This window comes from Crocuta crocuta, unplaced genomic scaffold (genome assembly GCF_008692635.1).
Source record: "Crocuta crocuta isolate KB4526 unplaced genomic scaffold, BGI_CrCroc_1.0 scaffold38, whole genome shotgun sequence".
Lineage (NCBI taxonomy): Eukaryota > Metazoa > Chordata > Mammalia > Carnivora > Hyaenidae > Crocuta > Crocuta crocuta.
Genome location: NW_027532605.1, coordinates 3,486,586 through 3,511,319, shown reverse-complemented (window position 1 = coordinate 3,511,319; position 24,734 = coordinate 3,486,586). Strand labels below are relative to the sequence as shown.

General features: G+C 38.5%; 1 protein-coding gene across 2 annotated transcripts in view; it reads left to right on the top strand.

Annotated features, from left to right (window-relative positions):
• The window catches only part of MFSD6 (major facilitator superfamily domain containing 6), a 51,055-nt gene that overhangs the window by 14,912 nt on the left and 11,409 nt on the right, over positions 1-24,734 (top strand). For both annotated transcript variants that reach the window (XM_077780229.1, XM_077780230.1), the window contains exon 2: positions 10,449-10,546. In XM_077780229.1, the coding sequence (XP_077636355.1) occupies positions 10,449-10,546 (98 nt within the window). The remainder of the gene's footprint in view (positions 1-10,448; positions 10,547-24,734) is intronic.

Genomic DNA, 24,734 nt, shown 5'->3' with positions numbered 1-24,734 from the left:
TTTGTGAAACGAGATTTTTAAGGTAGAATGGGTGTGTGTGTGTGTGTGTGTGTGTGTGTGTGTGTAAAAGAGCACCCTTTGAGTTTCCCTCAGTTTGCCTCAGATCCTCATGGTCAGGTGTAGGAGGTCTGCTGACCATGGGAAGGGGGTAGGATTTGACAGCAGAAGACCTCAGGTTGAGTCTTGGTTCTGTGATTTATTTAGTTTTGTGACCCTGGCAACTTGTTTCACCTTTCAGGGCCTTGATTTCCTCAGCTGCAAAATAGAATTCATGAGAACTCTTGCCCTTCCTATTTCATAAGATTATTGACAAGCACAAAGGAGATAGTAAGTGGGGAAACTGCTAAAGAATTGGAGAACATTATCAAAATACTAGTATGGAGGGTTAGGAATTGTGAAGGGCCTGCAGCAAGCAGAGGTCTCAAGGCCACTGAGGTTGATGCTCTTTTTTACTTAATGTCACAAAAAAGGGGGCACAGGAGTGGGTTTGAACAAAATCTAATATTCAGTTAGAGTTTCCTGGTTCAAAAAAGAATAGAACAAAATTTGTAGTCATAACAATGTGTTAATTGACAAGTTTGGGGCAGGAGTTTACTGAAATTGTATTTGTATTATTTTGTTCTTTCTTGAAAAAGCCATAACTTATTTTTCACTTTAGGGAAGGTGTTTAGCATTGTGAGTTGGGATTACATTGAATTAAGTCCGAAAGCTAATGAAAGTTCAAGAAAGAGAGAAAGAGGGAGATGACTCAAAATTAGTGTTGGTAGAATAGTTGACTCTTCATGGTGGGTTCTGTGGCGCTACTTCCGGGATCAAGGAAAGGAAAACCTCAGGGCACCAGTCAACCCCCTGGTGGGCTAAACTCATCTCAGAGGCTTCCCAGGCTGGTCTAGAGACCGGAAGAGTTGATGAACACAGCCTGAGCTTGNCCCAAATCAGATAATTTCTGATTATTTGATTTCAAAGTCTGCCTGCTTGGGGACAGAAATCCTGGCTCACCTTGTGTCCTGCCTTAGCACTGACACCGTAGCTTTCTGGGGCTACCTCAGGAGAAATGTGTTTTTGGCCCATTTTATCTCACAACAAAATTTTCCTTCTCAGTAAACTTTTTAAAAAAACTTTTTAATATTTATTTATTTTGGAAAGACAGAGAGCGCAAGCAGGGGAGGGGCAGAGAGGGAGACACAGAACCTGAAGCAGGCTCCAGGCTCTGAGCTGTCAGCACAGAGCCCGAAGCGGGGCTCAAACCCACGAACTGCCAGATCATGACCTGAGCCGAAGTGAGACGCTCAACCAATTGAGCCACCCAGGTGCCCCTAAACTTTTCTTTTTTGATCCAGGATATTGGGCAGCTGTTGACTGGCATTTGCTTTACTACTTTCCTCTTATGCCATTCCTCTTATGATTCCTCAAAGTTTAAAATGTTAACTGTCTTCTAAAGTCAACTCAGACATACATCCAATTTCCTTGATCCAAGTGCACAGCTGTTACCAGAGGAATAACCACAGTAGCGTCGCCAGGCACTGTCGCTGCTCGCCCAGTCCACAGGCATTTCTTCAGGCCCTTGTCTAGGTCTGACTTCATGTATGAACCTTGGAGTAGGAACACAGCACATTGTTGTAATCTACCAAAGAGCCGTAGGGCAAGGGAGCATGGACCTTGACCTTCACTGGCTAACAGATTTTGAGGCCTCCATTCTGCCTGTTTGGACTTCTACTTCTTTGTCTCTATAAGAGGGTTGGACTTGATGCTGTGGCTTCTTTGAGTTCTGGCTCTAATGATCTAACTTTCTACTGTGGTTGGGTTTAATATATGAAAAACCACACAGCGGACCTCACCGCTCCCTGCCCACCCCTGCAAGGACTCAGACGCTGAATGGTTTTTGCTGATAAGTCAGAAATGTGCACAATGCTATTCATGCAAATTCGTCCAGGCCACACCATGACAACAGACTGTCTGGTCAGAGATAGGCGATGTGATTTATGATAGTGGATGTGTATAGAGGATTTTCTTTCTGGAAAGCCAGGTGACTTGAATGGAAGTTAGAACTATAAAACTTGGGAGATTTATCCATGTACTGGCTCAGACAGAATTTGTAAAAGACTTGGCTGCCCTTACTGAGATATTTGCATTTTATTTTATTTGCATTATATTTTTATTTTTTGCATTTTATTCAATACCAGTGAGGGCAGTAATGACCATTCCTGAGAAAGGTCTACTTCCAGTATGTCTGCACCCTGGATGACACCACTTAAGACAAGGGGCAGTCCAGGCCCCACCAGGGCGCCTGTTGTAAACTTGTATTAATTAGCACTGTTTGCCAAAGCCTTTCACTCTACATCAACCACTGGAAAAGTAAATAGCAGTCCCCTAGATAACATAAATGAATAATATGGCTGGATTGGGTTGCACAAACTGCTAACCATTCTTTTCTAAGGGTATAGCCTCACGCTGACTTCAGAAGCCCAGGGAAGCTACAACTGGCATCACACATTTTGTTTCTGATTCACAGAATAAACAGCTCCTGAGTAAAACACTGGCATTCTTTACTAAATTTTGCTGGAATTGTAAGTAACCTTGGAGATCAGTTTTGTGGCCTTAATTGTGACCCCCTCCCCCAATTCATATATTGAAGTCCTAACCCCTAGTATCTCAGAATGTGACTACCTTTGGAGACAGGATCTTTAAAGAGGTAGTTAAGTGTTGGTTAAATGTCTGACTTTGACGTGGGTTATGATCTCACAGTCCATGGATTTGAACCCCACGTCGGGCTCTCTGCTGTCCGCTCAGGGTCTGCTTTGGATCCTCTTGTCCTCCTTGCTCTCTGCCCCTCCCCCACTTGTGCTATCTCTCTTTCTCAAAAATGAACATTAAAAAAACTTAAAGGGTAGCTGAAATGTAGACGAGTGTCTAATATGACGGGTGTCCTTATGAGGAAAGGCACACATAGAGGAAAGACCATGTGAGGACACAGGGAGGAGACAGCCATCTACAAGCCAAGGAGAGAGGCCTTAGAAGAAATTAATACTGTGGATACCTTGATCTCAGATTTCTAGCCTCCAGAATTGTGAGAAAATCAATTCTGCTGTTTAAGTCACCTGGTCTGAGGTATTCGTTATGGTAGAGCTAGCAAACTAATGCCATCACATAGGTCTAGTTTGAGCCCAGCTTTGTTTTCCGTCCTCCTCATCCTCGGCAGATGGTTACTTAGCCTTTGGCCACTTCTAGTGATATGGAACTTGCTACGTCACAGTGCAGCTAAGATCTTGTGTCACTTAGGACTCTCTCACTTGAGGAAGCAGAAAATCTTACTCAGAGTGGCTTAAGGAAAACAATGTATTGTCCAGCTGAAGAGTCTAGCAGATAGCTGTAGGGGTAGCTTTAACCAGAGCTCAAATGATGTAGTCAGAACTTGGGTTTCTTCATCTACCAGCTCTGCCTCCTCTTGGGTAGGCTTCTTACGCCTGTGCTGAAAGTCCCAGGCCGGTCCAGGATCAAATCCAGCTCAAAAGAGGGAATGCTGTATTAGTTTCTGCTTAGCAGCTAAAACAATTTCTGTTGTACTGACTATACACAGGTCCGACTTAGGGGTAACATGGCCCATTCCCTCCCCACCAGAAAAAGCCTTTACACCTTTGAATGTCTCTCCTACAGCTTTGCTTCTCCAGTTGTCTTGTGGATTTTCCACAAAGCGTCTTATCCCAGACTCCCCACTATTCTTCCCCCTCCTTATTCTGGCTCTTTTCTTTTTTTGCCAATGATCTCTTTAATTGTTCCCATTTCCTGCTGTGGTCTGGCCAAGGTCAAGAACAGTGAGACTATTATCTCCTTTTGGTTTGGTCATGATACTCCTTCAGCCTGATTTTGATGAACTTGTTTAACTCCCTCAAATGTAGCTTAGGGTCAACTAAAACTCTTGAGGCCTTTTTCAAGTTAATTGGTATACTAAATGTCAATGATTCTTATCTGGAAATGATAGAATTTGTATTTTATATATACCTCACGTTGTCTCATGGAAAATTTTTAAACAAAAACTTATATGGGGTATGTGCATGTGTTTGTGTGTGTTTGGTATCTAACTTTTACCCAAATGGAAACTATAACAAAACAGCATATTGTGTCTTCCAAGTAGTTGGGTTCCATTAATTAAGGTTCTATTTTGTTTTGAACATCCTTATTTTTCTACCTAAGATGTACACAACCTAAGAAAAAGTAGACAGATAAAGGAACAATAGAGAGAAGTAAATATGGCCAGGAACCAGCACAATGAGCCAGTTGATGACCGCCATAATTATACTCTTAGCTTATCAATCATTGTGAGAGAGAATATTTGAAGGCAGCAAAATAAAGAATGACTTAACACCAACAGAGGCTCAGACTACACTGTTTTTAGCAGAAAAAAAATGGAAGTATTGGTAGCTGCACAAAACATAGGTAAATGACAGTCTTTTTCCTTCATCCACTCTTTAGACCTATACGTTCTTATGCTCTGTTCCACAAGGATGGGTCAGTGGCCAGCTACGCCTGCTTAGTGACTTGGTGTCTCTTTGGCTGATCCCCGTGGCTATGCTGTGTTTGGTACGAGAGTGCCACTGACTCTTTGAGCTTTGTGGCATGTATGCTAACTCTTAGTCCTCTAGTGAGATGGGCCTGTGGGTACCCAAGAACCCTATTATCTGCTAGTGCACATATGTTGACGATCCACTGCATGATGCTTCAGGAGGCTCCCAAATAAGCAAACAACAGACAGCTGCTCATTGAACTCTTGCTTGTTCACATAAATGACTTAATATTATCTCCAGCTATAGCCTATTAACAATCACAAATGGTGCCAAATATGGACATCCATTTTTTTAATCATCCTAGTTCTAGGTCTTTTTTTTACACATCAGTTCTTTCACATACCCATCTCTTATATACACACACATAAAATTATAAGCATAATATATTTCATAGTTCTTATCTTGTTCATCACCATATTCCTGGCACTTAGCACAGTGTGTTCAATAAATATTTGTTGGGTGATATTCTATTTAAAGTATACATATTTTCCCTATAGTTGGTGAATATTTATTGAGTGCCTGCTGTGTGCCACGCACTGGGGATAAAACCCAGCCAATATTACATGAAATTGATCTCACCCTGCATGGAGCATACAGCCAGGTTGTTGGAACACAGGTACAACCTAGATAAGGGTTATGAAGAGAGGCACATGGTACTGCTTTGATCACCTATAAAGGAAATGAGTGAGATCGGAAGAAAGGTAGGACATCAGGTCATATTGAGGGATGGGTTGGGACAGTAGCCCAGTGGGTCCATTTGGCATTTGTGTGGCTGGAGGACAGAAAGCTAGGCAGAGCGTTGTACCAGATAGGCTGAAAAGAAACATGTTTTCTAATAGAATCTTGTTTCTGTCAGCAGCTTGGATTCAAAGGTTCCCATTGTGTCACATGTATTTTCTGATGATCCAAGTGGTCCTTGAAGCAAATAAGCACTTTTCTGAAGTCTCTAGAGAGACTGCCTTTTCCTTTGTCCAGAAAGAATACAATAATGGCGATGCTGATTATTTTATGTGCTTTTCTTAACTATTTGTATGTCTATATGGTTTACTGACATGTAATCTCATAACAAATTCAAAAGATAGAAATAGTATTGAATAGTGGATAGGATATCATATTGTTTTCATAATTTTTTAAAAGTTTATTTTACTTATTTTGAGAGACAGTGAGAGAATGGGAGGGACAGAGAGAGAGTGAGAATCCCAAGCAGACTTCACATTGTTAGCACGGAGCCCAATGTGGGACTTGAACTCACAAACTGTGAAATCATGATCCTAGCTGAAGTCGAGTTGAATGCTTAACCGACTGAGCCACCCAGGTGCCCCAAAAAGTACTAGTTTTATTATAAAATAACCACCAATTTGTCCTGCCAATACTGTAAATTGTGGTTGTATAAGAAATTAGAATGTCATAAACACTTTTTCTTCTATTATATTTTGTTCAAATACAGAATCAAGGTGCGGGGGCACTTTGTCAAGGCGATGCTTGTCACGTGTTTGACAAGTGATTTAGCTTTTCCGTGGTGTAGTTGTTTTCTGCTAAATCATTTGCTTCTTACCAATTGTGTTCTTCCTCTTTATGGAGAAGTTCACTTATACCAACCACCTGTTCTAAAATTGCCTTTATTTCTTGCCTAATTTTATACTTACTGACTTCCTGTTGTGAAATAGGAAAACGATGAAGTTGTCTCCGAGCTTCTTCATTATAGGTGTTGATTAGGTATCTGTATCTCACAGAGCAGCATTTTTCACCGTATTCTTCTGTACTTTCAGACCTCATAGTGCTTAGGAATATTCTAGGACTCTGAAGGTGTGCTCTATATTCAGTATAAAGAATTTGATCATACAGAAGATGATCTCGTAAAACATTTTAAATTTCTTTTTATTCCTTAATTTCATAGGTGTGCATGAATTCATGTGCTAGGGCTGCCACAACAAAGCACCACAGACTGGATGGCTTAAACAACTAGAAATTTATTTCCTTACAGCTCTCTAAGCTCAAAGTCCAAGATCAAGATGTCAGCAGGTTTTATTTCTTCTGAGGAACTCTCCACTGTCTTTACCTGGCCTTCTCTCTGTGCCTGTCTCTGACTTATTCTCTCCTTATCAGGACACCAGTCATACTGCATTAGGACCCATCCATACAACATCATTTACCTTAGTTGCCTCTTTAAAGGCCCTATCTTCATATATAGTCACACTCCATGTTACTGAGGGTTAGGACTTGGGACTTCAACATATGAATGTCCAGGGGACACAGTTTCAGCCCATAACAGTGAATGAAAAGTCAGTTTAAGTTTTTTTTTAATGTTTATTTTTGAGAGAGACAGAGAGACAGCGCGCGCGCGCGCGTGCACCAGCAAGCATGCCAAGTGGGGGAGGGGCAGAAAGAGAGGGAGACACAGAATCTGAAACAGGCTCCAGGCTGCAGGCTGTCAGCACAAAGTCCGACATGGGGCTCAAACCCACAGACCGTGAAATCATGACTTGAGCTGAAGTTGGACGCTCCAACCCACAGAGCCCCCCAGGTGCCCCAATGCTATGTCAGTTTAAATATCCCATTCACATATTAAAGGGATTCTTAGGCTGCTGAAATACTTTTCAGTGACTATTCAATAAATACGTAACTACTTCTTTCCCTTTTCATAGATCAAAATGCTGTCTTCCTTTCTGCTTACAACTCACAATTTTACCCTTGCTGATTTCTTGAAGCCACTAGCTACCTAGAATGGTTGGTGAGGATAACATGATTGCGGTCCTCTCTCTTTTGGAATTCAGGAATAAAGGTTCTGTCAGAAAACAAGAGGGTATTTGGATGCTTTTCTTTAAAATCATTAATAAAAATAATAATGCTATAATTTATTGTGTGCTTATTTTGGGTGATCCACTGTGCTGTAACTACAATAAGCATGCAGAGTAGATGTTATTATCCCTGCTTGATATATGAAGAAACTGAGGTTCAGAGAGATGAGGTAACTGGCCCTGGATATTTCTTATTTTGATTTTTCTCCTTTAAGGCACCTGTTTGGTCCTGAGGACTATCAGTTGTGAAATTAGAAATGTGGGACAGAAGTGAAAGATATCAAGCTCATAGCCACTTGGCTTATTGGTAGCAATATAAGACCTAAGGGTCCCAGAAGTTAAAGACTCCAGTGGCTGAATTCCACATGGTGGAAGTTTGAAGGCACAGCACAGTCTACCTCTTAAACTGGTATGATTGACTGGGTTACTTCTAGGACCTGTGGACTCCGGTCTGCACTGAATAACAGTTGTCATGATAAGTGATTCAGAGGCGGTCTCAAAAGAATGTTTAGGATATGCAATATGAACACAAGGAAGATGCATTACCAATTTTTTTTTTTATAATGGGATTATGTGGATGTATTACTGGGAGCTATGTGGAATGAGCTAGACCAGTGATTCTTTACCTTGGCTTAGTTAGTATCTGAATAAACTGGGAAGCTGTCTAAGGCACAGTGTGTGGGTTCCAGCCAGAGAGATTTTTATTGAGACTAGCATGGGCCTAACATCTGTCATTTTTAATAGTTACCTGAGTAAATCTGATGTATAACCAAAGTTAACAAGAACTAATGAGCTAGATCAGGGCTTAGCGAGCTACAGCCCCTGGGCCAGATCTGGCTTTCTGCCTGTTTCTGTATGGGTCAGAACTAAAAATGGTTCCTGTATTTTGAAGTGGTTGAGAAAAGTCAGAGAAGAATAATATTTTGTGATGCATAAAAATTACAGTTGACCTTTGAACAACATGGGTTTGAACTGTACAGGTCCTTCTTTCTTTATGTTTTTCTTTTTTTTTTAATTTTTTTATTTTTATTTTTTTTCTTTATGTTTTTCTTAATAACATTTCCTTTATCTTATTTTAAGAATATAGAATATAATACATAAAACATATAAGATATATTAATTGACTATGTTATTGGTAAGGCTTCCAGTCAATAGTAGGCTATTAGTAGTTAAGTTTTTGGGGAATCAAAAATTATATGTGGATTTTCTACCATACAGGGGGTCAGCACCCTAACGCCTGCATTGTTCAGAGGTCAGCTGTCTATGAAATTTAAATTTCACTGTCCATAATTCAAATCTTATTGGAGTACAGCCATCCGTGCTCACTTGTGTACAGTCTATGTTGCTTTCACACTGCAGTGGAAGGCTGAGCAATGGCAAGAGACCTACAAAGCCTAAACTATTTATTGTATTGCTCTTTACAGAAAATGCTTACTGACCCCTGAGTTAGGCTATGTCAAGGTCATCACAACAGAGTTAGATTAGAAATTTAAAAAAAGACATAGGTTGTGTCACTTGTATGTTTGTGTAATGTATCTTGCATTTTAATTTCCTGAGGGCTTTTTGTTGTTGTTTCCTAGCAGAAGGACCCTTGTTGATGGATCTGTATAGCAGTTTGTTCAGGAAATTTCTGTCAAACAGGATCGAAACATATACTTTTTTCCTCAAAACATTTAAGTACAGAGAACATAATGTCCACAGAATATGATAACCCAGACCTTTTCAATACTGAAGATCTCCTAAATCCCTTTTAATATCTATTTCCTAGCCCATCCCTGCCCCTCAACTATTTTTATCTTTCTCCCCATCCTTCTGTTCCCTATTTGTGGTTAATGCCAGCTGGATGCCTCAAAGCATTTCCTTTCCTAGATCCAGTGTTGGGAAAAGAGAACAATGTTTATTGGAATGATTTTAATATAAAAATATAGTTGAGCAATATTAGGAAAATACCACTGACTGTTATATTGGCTTATTTCTTTTACCTTCGAGTTTTCATCCACTTGAATTAAGAAAAAAAACGCATTAAGATTAGAAAATTAGAAAATTAACAGAAAATGGAAAACAAGTTAGAAAAGGAAATCCGTAGGGGCACCTGGATGGCTCAGTCAGTTAAGCATCTAACTCTTGATTTCAGCTCAGGTCATGATCTCATGGTTTGTGAGTTCAAGCCCCACGTGGTGCTCTGTGCTAACAGCAGAGTCTGCTTGGGATTCTCTCTCTCTCCCTGTCTCTGCCCTCCCCTACTTGTGTTCTCTCTCTCTCAAAATAAACTTCAAAGAAAATTAGAGAAATCCCTAACATCAGTCTGTGCTTTCTACAAAGAAGCAACCGCCATTTACTTCCAAACCAGCTCATCCAGTTCAGAAAGACAGAGAATGTAACCTTATGCTTATGCACCACTTAAGGCCTTTATTTATTTTGTTTTTCTCAAAATTTTGCTGGTGGTATTTATGAGTGAAAAAGTGATGTTGATATGTATTTATTAGTTTGTTAAGCCTATGATATCATGGATTTATTTTTAAATAATGAAGATGTATCAATTGAACTGATAGGAAAAAGTATTTGATTTCCAAATTGTTTATTATTCATCATTGGATGATAGTTTTCAATGACTTAGGGAGTCTCCTTGTAAAACTCCTTGGTGTCTTGGGTATTGCATGTGAGACCAAGTTCATATTCATGTTCTCATTTTTATCCTGTCCTTCTCCCATCAGAGTGAAGCAGCTATAATCCCAGGCATGTTTACCCTACAGCCACCTGGAGGGAAGCCAGCAATGTCATTAGAGATGGCAGTGTGCCCAGGCTATCTCAAAAAAGCATCAGCTCTGCTCCTAATTAAGTTTCAGGAAGGGTGATGTTCGCTTTTATATTAACAAGTGTTTTTGAAAAGGCTGAGGGCAGATATGTTAGAAGCAGTCTTCTTATTCCTAAGAGTTCATTGTTAAATGGAATTGTCCTTTAGCTTGCCCACTTCTAAGTTTGAACCGTGCTGGAGGATGGATGGTTTGGGCAGGGGAAGATGTAGGTAATATTTGCATGCTTTATGCCTCATCCCAGGGCCTCAACTTCTTCTCTTTTTTTATTTTAGAGTTCTGTACATTGGCCTGGCTTGCAATACGGCTCGCTATATTTATATTTCCTACCTGGAAAATGCCTGGACTGTTCTCCCCATGGAAGTTCTTCAAGGTAAGTTAACAGCTGGAATTGGAATTATTTTTCTACCTGACTGAGCTATGACTATGTAAAAGGTTAGTGGCCTGTGGCATCTGGCTCTGTAAAGAAAGGGCAGGCCTACTGTTTTATAGGATTTTGAAGAGGTTGTTAAGGAAGAGGTGACATCAGGGGAGTTGGTTCTTCAGTTACTCTGAGTGTTCTGTGTTTGTTGAACCAAACAAAGCTGGATTTGTCCCACACCCTTGTGATTAAACAGAGAAAAAGGAACTCTGGAATAAACTCCTCCGTGCAGTTGTTAGGCATGTGCATCCAAAAGTAGTTTTAAGTATAAAAGGATTTCTCTTTTAAAGGTTTTGGTATTTTGGTGTTTGTAGTTTAATTATACATACTGAAAAAAGCTTGTCATAATTATTTTGTTTCTTCAGTTACTTTTATCCCATCTAGTGATTTACAACTACAGCTTTACAGTCTAGCTATTATTTTCCCATGAACTTTTAAAATCTTTGCTCAAATATCCTGATTTGAGTTCTTCTCTTTGCTTCACTGGACTATTTCCCTTCAGCATATAACTTTGAAAAAAAAAATTTAGGAAGCCTTTGCCACGTGCCTTAGGAGCAATGAAAACTTCGATTTCTATACAAAGTTCATTGCCATATTAGCTCACATAATCTAGACTGTACACTGAAAACCCTTGTTAGCTGCTTGGCTGAGCCATTTGGTGGTTGGCATTATGATTAACATAAAGGTTCAGGACAAGATGATTGGAGTTGAGGTCTTGTGGGACCGCCCACACTCCTAAATCATTAATTGTACTAAATAGTATGCAATTATATACAATTCCATTAGCTTTAGAGACTGCTACTATTATTTCCCCTAAAACTGAGGATACAAATACAGCACAATCAACATAACTTCTCATAATGATCTGTATGATGAAACAAAATGTATAAAATGCAAGCACCAAATCCTGTTGTGGCACTGAAAAATAAAACTATCCATATCAAAAGGAAACATAATTTATATTCATATTATAATAAAATTAAAATATATACATAATCTAAAGGTGCTTTTCTCAGGTCTGATGCAATGGTATAATTGATGAAAGGGGATTTTATTTATAATAGGAAATGGAAATTTGGTCTTATAATAAATTATTGTTTATAATAATTAGAACTCTGAAAGAGTCTTTTTTTTAAAAAAATGTTTTTTTGAGAGGGGAGGGAAGGGGCCAGAGAAAGAGGGAGACACAGAATCCAAAGCAGGCTCCAGGCTTTGAACTGTCAGCAAAGAGCCCAGTGCGGGACTCCAACTCAGGGACCATGAGATCATGACCTGAGCCGAAGTCAGATGCTTACCTGAGCCACACAGGTGCCCCTCTGAAAGTCTTGAGGCAGAGCACATATCTCAGCACTGTGTCATCTAAGAATAATAAAGCACTAAATATGGACTTCAGGAAAGAATTGTGTAATAACACGGGAAATGTAAATGGTTCTTAGATATCCCATTTTTAGTCCTATTTTAAGAGGCAGGATTCTTGCCTGACTTAACCTCTTTATTTATTGGTATGCCAGTGTGCAGACTCTATACTAAAAAGCTAACTGGTATGCCCAGAAAATAAAGCATGTTGTAACAATATATACATACCTTTTTTCTCCTTTTAATTTGAATTAAATAAGTGACATAAGTGATTCAAGAAAGGAGAGCAAAAGAGAAAAGCTTTTTAATAAAATGGTTAAAGGAACAACAGAGAAATTTTTTAAGAGGGGAAAAAATGCTATTATGGATCAAAAAACTTTTTCCTGTTAATTTATCAAAGGTTTATTAAATAGCTACAAGAGCCAGGCAGCATGCTGGGAATGTAATAAAGGTAATAAAATGTAATAAAAATAATATATTAACTAAGGCCCCAAGGTCTCCCCATCTGTTCTAGAAGTTGGATATGTAAACATATAATTACGACAGCATGTTAGATGGAATCAGAAAAATGTTCCGGGTAACAGAGAAGCTCCTTGAAGGAGCAGGGAGTGGGATGATAAACATTTTATGGAAAGATTTTCCAAGGAAACCACGTATGAGGTAGATTTTGAAGGGTGCACAGGAATCCACTATGGCATAGAGAAAATGCCACAGTGCCATGTGCCAGAGCTAAGATGTGGAAAGCAGGGTGGCAACAGGGAAATTAAGTGTATGCCACGGCTAGAGCTTGATGGGTTTATCATCACCATCCCAAGCTGCCAACCCAGGACATATTTACATAATACTATGGATACCTCAGAGTGGTTATCCAGGATTTAGGGTGTTGGCCATGTTTGATTCCAAACAGGAATTCTGTTTCCCATGGCAGGCTATAGTTTATACTTCTGTGGTTCATTTTATTTTCCCCGGTGCTCATAGAAACCTCGTTCCTGATCTGAAGCAAGTAAAAAGGGAGATCTGTAAATACCTAGAGTCTCCTTGCCTCACAGAGGGCTCTGTGACCACTTCTAAGAGTTCTTTGTGTCTACAACTGGAGGAGACCATTTCATACCCTGGCAGAAGTGAGTGCTGAGTGTGTTTTGGCTGTACAGTGAAAACAAATTCCCTTGCCTTTGTTAGACCCATGTGCTCCCCACAGAAAATAGTGGATCACCCACGTGGAATAAATCCTGCACACAGAAATGCACTTCTGACTAAAGAGGTTTGTTTTGCCAGTCTGGATTCTTCCACCTTTACAGGTGTTGTCCAAGGGCTTTAAAGTTTTGTGCTTAAGGCAGGTCTACTAAGGAATGTAGGAAAGACAAGAAACAATGATGACAAAACACTGACTTAATTGTAGGACAAGCCCACTGTCATGATAGATGCTTCTTAATTCCTTGACCATGGGAATTGTTACTGATGATTACCAAAGACCTAGTCTCAGGGTGGGGGTTGTTGGGAAGTAGGATTTGTGATCATCTCTTAATTGATGATCTTGACCCTGAATAGTCAGCACTTCCATTTGATTCCCAACCAGTGTCATACAAAACAGCCTTCATTAAAAAAAAAAAAAAAAAAAAAAAAAGAGGTGAGGTCTGTCTCTTCATCCTGTTATCCCATGCTTCACTCCCAGAACACCATGAGAACTAGTAATCACCTAGTGGGCAACGGAATGGGAGGAGACAAGGGATGTGCTTTATTCCTTGTCTTCCACTGCCCATCTCTCCCTCATTGGGGCTGAATGTAACAGGGGAGGAGTCCTTGTTATCCTCCATTCCTTGGAACTCTTGAAGATGATGATCTCAGCATTCATATCCTTAGGCCATGTCAGTAATAATTAGCAAATGAGATGGGGATGAAGCCAACTTCCTCCTTTGTAAGCTCCTATGAAGGAGGCTTTGTACGTATCCATTTGGGGATCAAGGTAAGACTGTTGGATACTGATGGGAATTGTGAGAATGCTTCTTTTCCAAGATTTTTTATATTTAGTGGCCAATAATCTTGTATTCTCTTGCAAGCTTATCCTTTTAGCAGCTCAGCTACCATCTGCAGCAAACATTTGTTTTGTAGGCCATTGGCAGCACCATATAAAGAAGCAGAAGACATACTTCCTGCCCATAAGGAGCCTGCAATTTATTTTAAAAAGAGACAGTGGGTCTAAGCCCCTAAAAGCATTGCTGGGTACAGTGGAGGTGGTGGGAGAGTTTATTTCTCAAGACCTCATTTTTTAAAAACCATAGGAATTTTCTGTTACTTTTGTACGAGAAGCATTTAAATGGTTGTGATCAGGCATATCTACTTTTGATAAAAATCAAACCCAGAAATTTTATGCTCCTTCCTATGAATCCTTACAAACTTTGAGATGAATGAGATCAAAATGATTCTTGCTATTAAAATGCATTCAAGGAGAGTAAGACCAGCGCAGGGCTGCTGTAACAAAAGAGGTCCTTTGAAGGACTTGAGTGGTTTAAGCACTGACAGGTTCAAATGAGGTCCTGTTAGATCCCTCTCTTCAGGAGGCTCCTTCAGTGGGAGCTGGGTTAAGATTTTGATGAAAGATGTTTTTTCAGTGTGACCAGTAGGAGGGCTTGAACTGATATTTATGAAGCTTTCCTCTTCTTTAGTGTGCCGATTCAGCCAAGTAAGAACGACGTTTTCCTTCCTCTTATGTTCTGGAAGATCATGGAGACGTTATGAAACGATAGTGCAGTCCTTACTTGATGGTAGAAATTCTAGACATGACTCTAGTCTGTTAGCATCAATGTTGGAAATTGTCTGTCTGGCTTAACAAGTCACTTGCCACATGAATACGTAGGATAGAAAAATGCTCTAGGTTTAGCATTTCCGTTGATAAAGTGGCATATAAAAGTCACTCGTGTTAACAGTTGAAGTAATTTTTTTAAATCAGAAGTCTTATAAATTGCAATAGAACAATTTTATTTTTTGTCACTCCCATGGTTTATTTAGTTACTGAAGCTCTTATATAACCTTTTATTTGAACTAGGCATTATTTTGTCCACCTAAAATTCACTTTAAATGTCTTCTGCTTCAATAATCCCGTTCTGGGCATTGCATCCACACTTGGCTCTTCTTTTTCTGAATTGTTCTCAGATTTATGGGCTGTATTATAGTTTAGCACTTAATTGTTATCCTATTATTTTACAAATACTAGTTTAACTTCATGATTTAGTTTTAACTCTTTTTTAAAATTTAAATTCAAGTTAGTTAACATACACTGTAGTCTTGGCTTCAGAACCCAGTGATTCATCTCTTACATATGACACCCAGTGCTCACCCCTAAAAGTGCCCTCCTTAGGGCCCATCACCCTTTTAGTTTTGTTGGTTTGTTGATTGTTTCCTTCCCTGTGCATAAGCTTTTTATCTTGAGGTCCCAATAGTTCATTTTTGCTTTTATTTCCCTTGCCTCCCTTCAGAGACATGTCAAGTATGAAGTTGCTGTGGCTGAGGTCAAAGAGGTTGCTGCCTGTTTTCTCCTGTAGGATTTTGATAGTTTCCTGTCTCACATTTAGGTCTTTCATCCATTTTGAATTTGTTTTTGTGTATGGTGTAAAAAAACAATCCAGTTTCATTCTTCTGCATGTTGCTGTCCAGTTTTCCCAGCTGAAGAGACTGTCTTTTTTTCCATTGGATACTCTTTTCTGCTTTGTCGAAGATTAGTTGGTCATATATTTGTGGGTCCATTTCTGGGTTCTCTGTTCTATTCCATTGATCTATGAGGCTGTTATATACCAGGACCATACTGCCTTAATGATTACAGCTTTGTAATACAGCTTCAAGTCTGAAATTGTGATGCCTCCAGCTTTGGTTTTCTTTTTCAACAATACTTTGGGTATTTGAGGTCTTTTGTGGTTCTATACGAATTTTAGGATTGTTTGTTCGAGCTCTGGGAAGAATGCTGGTGCTATTTTGATTAATAGGGATTGCATTGAATGTATAGGGTACTTTGGGTACTATAGACATTTTAACAATATTTGTTCTTCCAGTCTATGAGCATGGAGTTTTTCCATTTCTTTGTGTTCTCTTCAGTTTCTTTCATAAGCTTTCTGTAGTTTTCAGCATACAAATTTTTGTCTCTTTGGTTAGGTTTATTCCTAGTTATCTTGTGGGTTTTGGTGCAGTTGTAAATAGGATCAACTCCTGGATTTCTCTTTCTGCTGTTTCATTATTGGTATTTAGAAATACAACAAATTTCTGTACATTGATTCTATATCCTGTGGCTTTGCTGAATTCATGGATCAGGTCCACAGCCATTTTTTGGTGAAGTCTTTTGGGTTTTCCATGTAGGGGATCATGTCATCTGCAAAGCTTGACTTCTTCCTTGCCAATTTGGATGCCTTTTATTTCTTTTTGTTGTCTGATTGTTGAGGCTAGGACTTCCAGTACTATGTTGAACAGTGGTGAGAGTGGACATCTGTGTCATGTTCCTCATCTTAGGAGGAAAGCCCTCAGGTTTTCTCCGTTGAGGATGATATTAGCTATGGGCCTTTCTTATATGGCTTTTATGATGTTGAGGTATGTCCCTTCTATCCTCTTGAAAGTTTTTATCAAGAATGGATGCTGTATTTTGTCAAATGCATTTTCTGTACCTATTGAAAGGATCATATGGTTATCCTTTCTTTTATTAATGTGATGTATCATGTTGATTAATTTGTGAATATTAAACCAGTCCTAAAGCCCAGGAATAAATCCCACTTGATCATGTTGAATAATTCTTTTAATGTACTGTTCAATTCCATTTGCTATCTTGTTGAGAATTTTTGCATCCAGATTAATCAGGGATATTGGGTGTAATTCTCCTTCTTAGTGGAGCCCTTGTCTGGTTTTGGAATCGAGGTAATGCTGGTTTCATAGAATGAGTTTGGAAGCTTTCCTTCCATTTCTATTTTTTGGAATAGTTTAAGGAGAATACATGTTAACTCTTCTTTAAGTGTCTGGTTAGAGGAGTGCCTGGGTGGCTCAGTTGGCTGAGTGTCCAACTTTGGCTCAAGTCATGATCTCATTGTGAGCTCAAACCCCACATCAGGCTCTCTGCTGTCAGCACAGAACCTGTTTGGGATCCTCTATCCCCTTCTCTCTCTGGCCCTCCCCTGCTGGCTCTTTCCCTCTCTCTTTCTCAAAATAAATGAACTTTAGAAAAGAAAAAAAAGTCTGGTTGAATTACCCTGCGAAGCCATCTGGCCTAGGACTCTTATTTGTTGGGAGATTTTTGATAACTAATTTAATTTCTTCGCTGGTTATGGGCCTGTTCACATTTTCTATTTCTTCCTGTTTGGAGTTTTGGTAGTGTGTTAGTATCTAGGATTTGTCCTTCCAGGTTGTCCAGTTTGTTGGCATATAGTTTTTCATAGTAGTCTCTTAAAATTTGTATTTCTGTGGTGTTGGTTGTGATCTCTCTTCTTTCTTTCATGATTTTATCCATTTGAGTCCTCTCTCTCTTCTTTTAGAGAAGTGTGGCTAGGGTTTATCAATTTTGTTTATTCTTTCAAACAAACAGTTTTTAGTTTCATTGATCTGTTGTACTGCTTTTTTGGATTCTCTGTTATTTATTTCTGCTCTAATCTTTATTATGTCCCTTCTTCTGCTGGCTGTGGGCTTTATTTGCTGTTCCTTTTCCACTTCTTTAGATGTAAGGTTAGATTGTATATTTGAGACTTTTTTTGCTTCTTGAGATAGGCCTGAATTGCAATGTACTTTCCTCTTAGGACTGCCTTTGCTGCACCCCAAAGTCTTTGGACTGTCATGTTTTTGAAATTTCCATTTGCTTCCAAGTGTTTTTAAATTTCTTTTTTAATTTCCTGGTTAACCCTTTCATTCTTTAGTAGGATGTTCTTTAACCTCCAGGTATTTGAGGCTTTTCAAATTTTTTCTTGTGGTTGATTTCAAATTTCATAGCATTATGATATGAAAATATGCATGGTATGATCTCTATCTTTTTGTATCTGTTGAGGGCTGATTTGTAACCCAATATATGATCTATTCTGGAGACTGTTCCTTGTGCAGTCAAGAATAATGTGTATTCTGCTGCTTTAGGATGAAATGTTCTGAATATATCTGCTAAGTCCATCTGGTCCAGTATGTCATGGAGAGCTGTTGTTTCCTTGTTGATTTTCTACTTAGATGAATCTGTCTGTTGCTGTAAGTGGAATATTAAAAGTCTCCTACAATAATGTTACTATCAATGAGTTTATGTTTGTGGTTAATTGACATATATTTGGATGCTTCAAGTTGGGGTCATGAATATTTACAATTGTTAGATCTTCTAGCTGGGTAGACCGCTTAATTATGACTTCATGCCCTTCTTAATATCTTGGTACTGTCTTTGTTTTAAAAACCAGTTTGTCTTATATAAGCATGGCTACTCTGGCTTTCTTTTGACGTCCATTAGCGTGATAGGTGGTTCTCCATTGTTCACTTTCAATTTGCAGGTGTCCTCAGGACTAAAATGAGTCTCTTTTAGGCAGCATATAGATGAATCTTGTTTTTTATTATCCCTTCTGATACCCTGTGTCTTTTAACTGGGGCATTTAGTCCATTTACATTCATAATGATTATTGAAAGATGAATTTAGTATCATTATGCTATCTGTAGATTTCATGTTGCTGGTGATGTTTTCTGGTCCTTTGTAGTCTTTGCTGGTTTCCACTCAGAGAGTCCCCCTTAGAATTTCTTGCAGGGCTGGTTTAGTGGTTACAAACTACTTTAGGTTTTGTTTGTCTGGGAAAGTCTTTATCTCTTCTTCTATTTTGAATGACAGCTTTGCTGGATAAACGATTCTCAGCCACATAGTTTTCCTGTTCAGCACATTGAATATCTCCTGCCACTCCCTTCTGGCCTGCCAAGTTTCAGTGGACAGATCTGCTACTAACCTTACGTGTCTACTTGCAGGTTAAGGACCTTTTGTCCTGGCTGCTTTCAGAATTCTCTCTTTATCTTTGTATTTTGCCAGTTTCACTATGATATGTCATGGTGTTGACATGTTTTTGTTGATTTTGAAGGGAGTTCTTTGTGCCTCTTGGACTTGGATGCTTGGTTAGGGAAGTTCTCAGCTATGTTCAAATAAACCTTCTGGCCTTTTTTCTTGCTCTTCTGCTTCTGGGACACCTGTGATACAGATATTGCTTCATTTCATGGAATCACTTAGTTCTTTCATTCTCCCCCTCGTGATCTAGTAATTTCCTTTCCCTCTTTTCTTCAGTTTCATTATTTTCCATAGTTTTATCTTCTATGTCACCTGTTCTCTTCTCTGCTTCTTCAGTCCTTGCTGTCACTGTATATCTAGTTTATTTTAATCTTAGCTATAACATTTTTTAAATTCATCTTGACTAGTTTTTAGGTCTTTGATCTCTGCAGCAAGGGTTTCTCTGGTGTCTTCTATGCTTTTCTTAAGTCCAGCTAGTAGTCTTATAAATAGTGTTTTAAATTCTTGTTCAGATATATTGTTTACATCTTAAATTCAAAGACCATGCTGATACTTTTTGAATTCTCCAAAGAAACATGCACATAGGAAGATACACTATAAATACTTATTGTTTGATATTATAAGCTCTTGCAAAGTATACAGTAATTGTATTTTCTAATTTTTAAAGTTCTTGAATAATACAGGAAGTTCTATCTCAAAAATTTATAAATATGTAAAGAAAATGTGAAAACTAAACTTAAAAGCTGAAACTTCAATATGATAACTTTTTTCCTAGACCAATAGAGACCAGCCTGTCTCCACTGCACATCTGTAAAAACATCAGTATGTTTTTAATCATTTGCTTATGTTCCCATCTCATTCTATAAATTATTTAAGACAACTTAATAAAATGCAATAATCTAGAAACTGTAAAGTGCTTAGGCTTGAATTAGACTGTCTTGTATTCTAGCTCTCCACCTATAAACTATGTGTTTTTGGGCAAGATGCTTAATCTCTCTTAGCCTTAGACTCTTGTGCTGTATGGAACAGACTGAAATGAGTATTAAGTAAACTAATGCATGCAAGCATGCATGCAAAGTATTTAGCATGTTACATAGCACATAGTTACCTTCAATAAATGTTAGATTATATAACAAAACTAAAATGAAAAATTATAAATAAATAAAAATCAGGACCAAAGGAAATATAATTTAGAAGATTCTCCTCTAAGAGGTTAAATTGCAGTTATGCATTAAAGCCTGGCCACAAATGATTAGTCAGTGCACACTGCTCTTAAAGATATCTTTGGGAAGTGAAATTTTTACTGTCTTTGATATAACAGCAATTCTCATGGGTGGCTTGATATGGGGAATTACTGAGAATGTAGCATAAACTGGTTGGCAAGTTTTGACATTAAACACAGTTTTGGTGGTAACCTCCTAAAACCTCTTTAAAGGTATACTGAGGCAATGGTGCCATCATATAAAATTCACAAGGGCCGTAAAACATTCTTATGTCAGTTATAGACCCCTTAAAAAAATAACTCACATGTCTTTTTTTTTTTTAGCTTGTAAAGTGAAGCTTATAGAAACTTACAGAAGCTTTATTTCATCAGTTCATCTGTTTAAATAATTTTTAAAAATGTTTATTTATTTTTGAGAGAGAGAGGACACATGTGCATGGGAGGGGCAGAGAGAGAGAGAGGGAGACAGAGGAACCAAAGTGGGCTCTGCAATGACAGCAGAAAGCCCGATGTGGGGCTTGAACTCACAAACTGTGAAATCATGACCTTACCCAAAGTTGGACACTCAACCAACTGAGCCACCCAGGCATCCTTCCTCTGTTCATTTTAACTCCTACGTGGGAGTTGGAATCTTTCTCCAACCTTACCCAGGGCCCCTTTTGTCTCCAAATGCTTTTTTCCTTATACCACAACATGCAGTTTACTGCCTACTTAATTTCATTTTAGCATTCTTTTGCTCAGCTGCCATTGTATGTCAACCCCTGTGCAGGTGCTGGATAAGTGTATTCTCCTCAAGGAACTCAGTGTCTCTTCCAGATGAATCCTGGCCCTTTTCATCCACTAGACTATAAACTCCATGGTGGTTAAAGATGTGTTTTGTACATTATCATATTCTCAAAGCAGAGCAGGGGTTCCGGTACATACTCTGGATGCTCAGTAAGTGCTGCTGAATGAATGTATGAAGGTGATTCTTGCAGTGCTATACATTGGTGGATATGGGAGCACTGATCTTTAACAATATTGTTGTATGTCTTATATAAAGTGTCTTTCATGCTACACACAGACGGTTCATGCAGCTGCTGCTAAGTCCACTGCTCTCTGTAGGGTTCTGTGCTCTTTTTAAAAGGTTCATTGCTGTTGGTGGCCCTTACTTTGACAGAGACACTGGGCTTGCTTTCCACCTGATGTATCCTTTTCTCTTTGGACACGTCGGACTCTTATTTCCCAGTCTCCCTTGCAGTTAGGTATGACCATTTGGCTATTTCTGTTCAGTGGCTGTGAGCAGAAATGATGTGTTTCAACTTCTAAACCCAGACCATAAAATTTTCCATGTGCCCTCCTGCCCTCACTACTCTGCCAGCTGGACATAGGTACCCAGGTGACCAAGTGTTGAAGACAGCTGAGGCTCTGCAGCCTGCATCCCTGAACTACATGGAGCACGGCTGTTACTCTTTCTGACTCATGCCCATAGGGCTTTATATGAGCAGGAAAATAAAACCGCTAATGTATGAAACCACTATGATTCCAAGGTTTATTCAGTACAACAGCTATCATTACCTTAACCAGTACAGATTCCTTTTATTGCCAGCTCAGTGGAAATTTTGTGTTTTGTTTTTTTGTTTTGTTGTTGTTGTTGTTTTTAGAAAGATCAGTCTCACTAGACTGATCTTTCAGAAGCTTTTTTTTCTTTTTTTTTTTTTAAATAACATATCCCAGCATTTGAGAAGTACCCCGAAGTAACCGAAATATATGCTTTGGTGCATCAATGGAAAGGATTTGTCCCAAGTGATTCAGTGATTCAGTGTGTCAGTGCTATGGGGATACTTACGTTTTGTTTAGTGAGCGTAAGTCAGTGGCAGAGCAAGAAAAACAAAATAAAAAATCCCAGTTCTCCACTACTTTGTCAATTCTCACCCCTCCCAGCCATTATGATGGCTTTGTAAAAGCCAGGCAGCATTTTACAAAGAGCAGCTGTCTACTGGGGAAGAAAGGATTTTTTTTCTTGCTCATACCTACATATTTATTGCAGTAGAACATTTTTCTGGGACAAGATAGAACAATCTTGAAATTCATGTTACAGGATTAGATACCAATGTTGAATATTATAAGGTAGAGACTTATTTGAGACATAAAAAAACTTGATAATATGAATGATATGAGCTCTTTAGAAAAGGACGGGATGTAGCTGCTAAGAATATACATTTTTTAAAAATTAGATTTTGGGGGGCATGTTTGATATTACCAAAAAACTTCTCAAAGTAGATGGTTATGTAATACAGTAGTTGTTATGAGGGTGTATAGTATAGTACTTAAGCACTATACTTCTATACCTTGGGTTCAAATCCTATTCTACCACCCTATCGTCTATGTGACTTTGGACAAGGCACTTTAATCTCTCTGTGCCTACTTTCCTTTTTTGGAAAAGGAAGAATAAAAATAATGCTTATTACTGGGAGGAATAAATGAAACAATCTATATAAAACACATAGCACAGGGGCACCTGGGTGGCTCAAGTCAGTTGGGTATTCTGTCCCTTGATTTTGGCTCAGGTCATGATCTCATGGTTTGTAGGTTTGAGCCCCGCACTAGGGTCTGTGCTGATGGTGCAGAGCCTACTTGGGATTCTCTCTCTCTGCCCGCATGCTCACTCTTTCTCTCTCTCTCAAAATAAATAAACTTAAAAAGAAAAAATCACAATTCCTGGTAGACTACTATAATAATATCCTTAATGAAAAAAAAGTGAGTCATAATTATTTCTAATGGTTCTTGGTTATTCAAATGTAGCGTATTCCCAGGCAGCTAAGGTCTTGGGTGTAGGCCCTGTGAAGTTATGTCTGTGTTTCTGTTAGGCATTGTAAGTAATCCTGAGGGACCCTAGTAAAGGTAAGGAATTGACTGAGAAGCTAAGTTTCTGTGACTTGAGTGTTCTTTGAGAATCATTCATTGCCAGTTAATATATAGTGTTGAATTGCCACTCAAACATACGTATTAAGCACCTCTTAGGAGAGTTGGTGTTTGAATTGCCATTCACAAATATCAGTAGTTTTCTGACAAGTAGCCAAGGAAGGAGAGTCAGTTGGAAGGAGAGTCACTTCAACTACCTTTCTTACTATTACCAGTTGGGGGTAACGTCTTTTTATTCTTAGACTAATCTGCCAACCTAGTTATCTCATACTAAAAGGTTTAACACTTTGTAAAAGCTCTAGTGTGAAAACACTTTTACCCATGTCACTGAATAAATTTATTTACTTCATCATATAGAGAATAATCATCTACTACTTTTTTCATGGTTCTCTAATAAAAGGTAAAGTGGATGGAAGCATTTTCTTGGCTTCTATCTTTTACCTCCTAAATCTTTTAAGAAAGTTGTTTCAAGGAACACAATTGTTAGGATTTTGCCTTTTTTAAAAAAAAATTTTTTTTAATGTTTTTATTTTTGAGACAGAGAGAAATGAAGTATGAGCAGGAGAGGGATAGAGAGAGACAGAGACACAGAATCCGAAGCAGGCTTCAGGCTCTGAGCTGTCAGCACAGAACCGGACATGGGGCTTGAACCCATAAACTTTGAAATCATGACCTGAGCCAAGGTCGGGTGCTTAACCAACTGAGCCACCCAGGCACCTCAGGATTTTGTCTTACAAATATGAAAAATGTCAGGTTTTTAGGTTTCTAGATTAGAGTTTTGTTTTAAAATTAAGAGGACCAGAATACAACTGTAGTAAAAACACTGTCAAGGGTTTCATATAATTAATATGATTACTAGAACTTGGCATATTTAAGAATAAGAACCACAACTCCACAGTTGTCTTTAAATACAAAGGTGATATTACCAACCCAGTCCCTTCTTGTGGATTTTTTAGTTTTGGTAATTTCTTTTCTAGGAAGTGGTATGGATTCTTCTATTTACATGATATTTTGAAATAAGGTATCTCATAGAAACCAATTTTTATCTGCCCTGGGAAATGTTGGAGCATACAGGCAGAATGGCTTTCATTGTTTACATCTGGTGCCAAAGAAAAATTTTTTACTGTATGCTTTACTATATTTTCCTTCAGTTAATATCCTGAGTTGCTTTAAGGAATGTAGTTCCCAATTATCTGTCCCCAAAAGCACTAAAGAAACCCTAGAAATCTGACTGTAGAGAATCTTTTACAGCTGCCACTTAATACCACCCCCAAAATTCTAACAGTTTAGAGCCTTTAATAATCCTGACTTAACTCATCCTGCTGGAAGATGCTTTAATTATCTTAGAAGACTGATGCTTTAGAACACTTAGAATTTTGAAGAAAAAGAAAGAAACCCTATTTACTGCTAGACTTATAGTTGATCTAGAATTACAACAAAAATATAGTTGCTACTGTTCTGGTCATAGGCCCATCTTTGTCTACTTGTAAATCCTGCAGTTGATTGCTCAGACACAGACATAACAATACATTTGGCTTCACTATTAAAGTTAATTTATAGTTATTTGATGTGGTTTCAGATCCTTGATGAGTCATTTTTAAGAAATGATTTCCACATCTATGTTGGCTTTTACCATTGAATCTGATTAATTTTGAATATATCCGGGGGCGCCTGGGAGG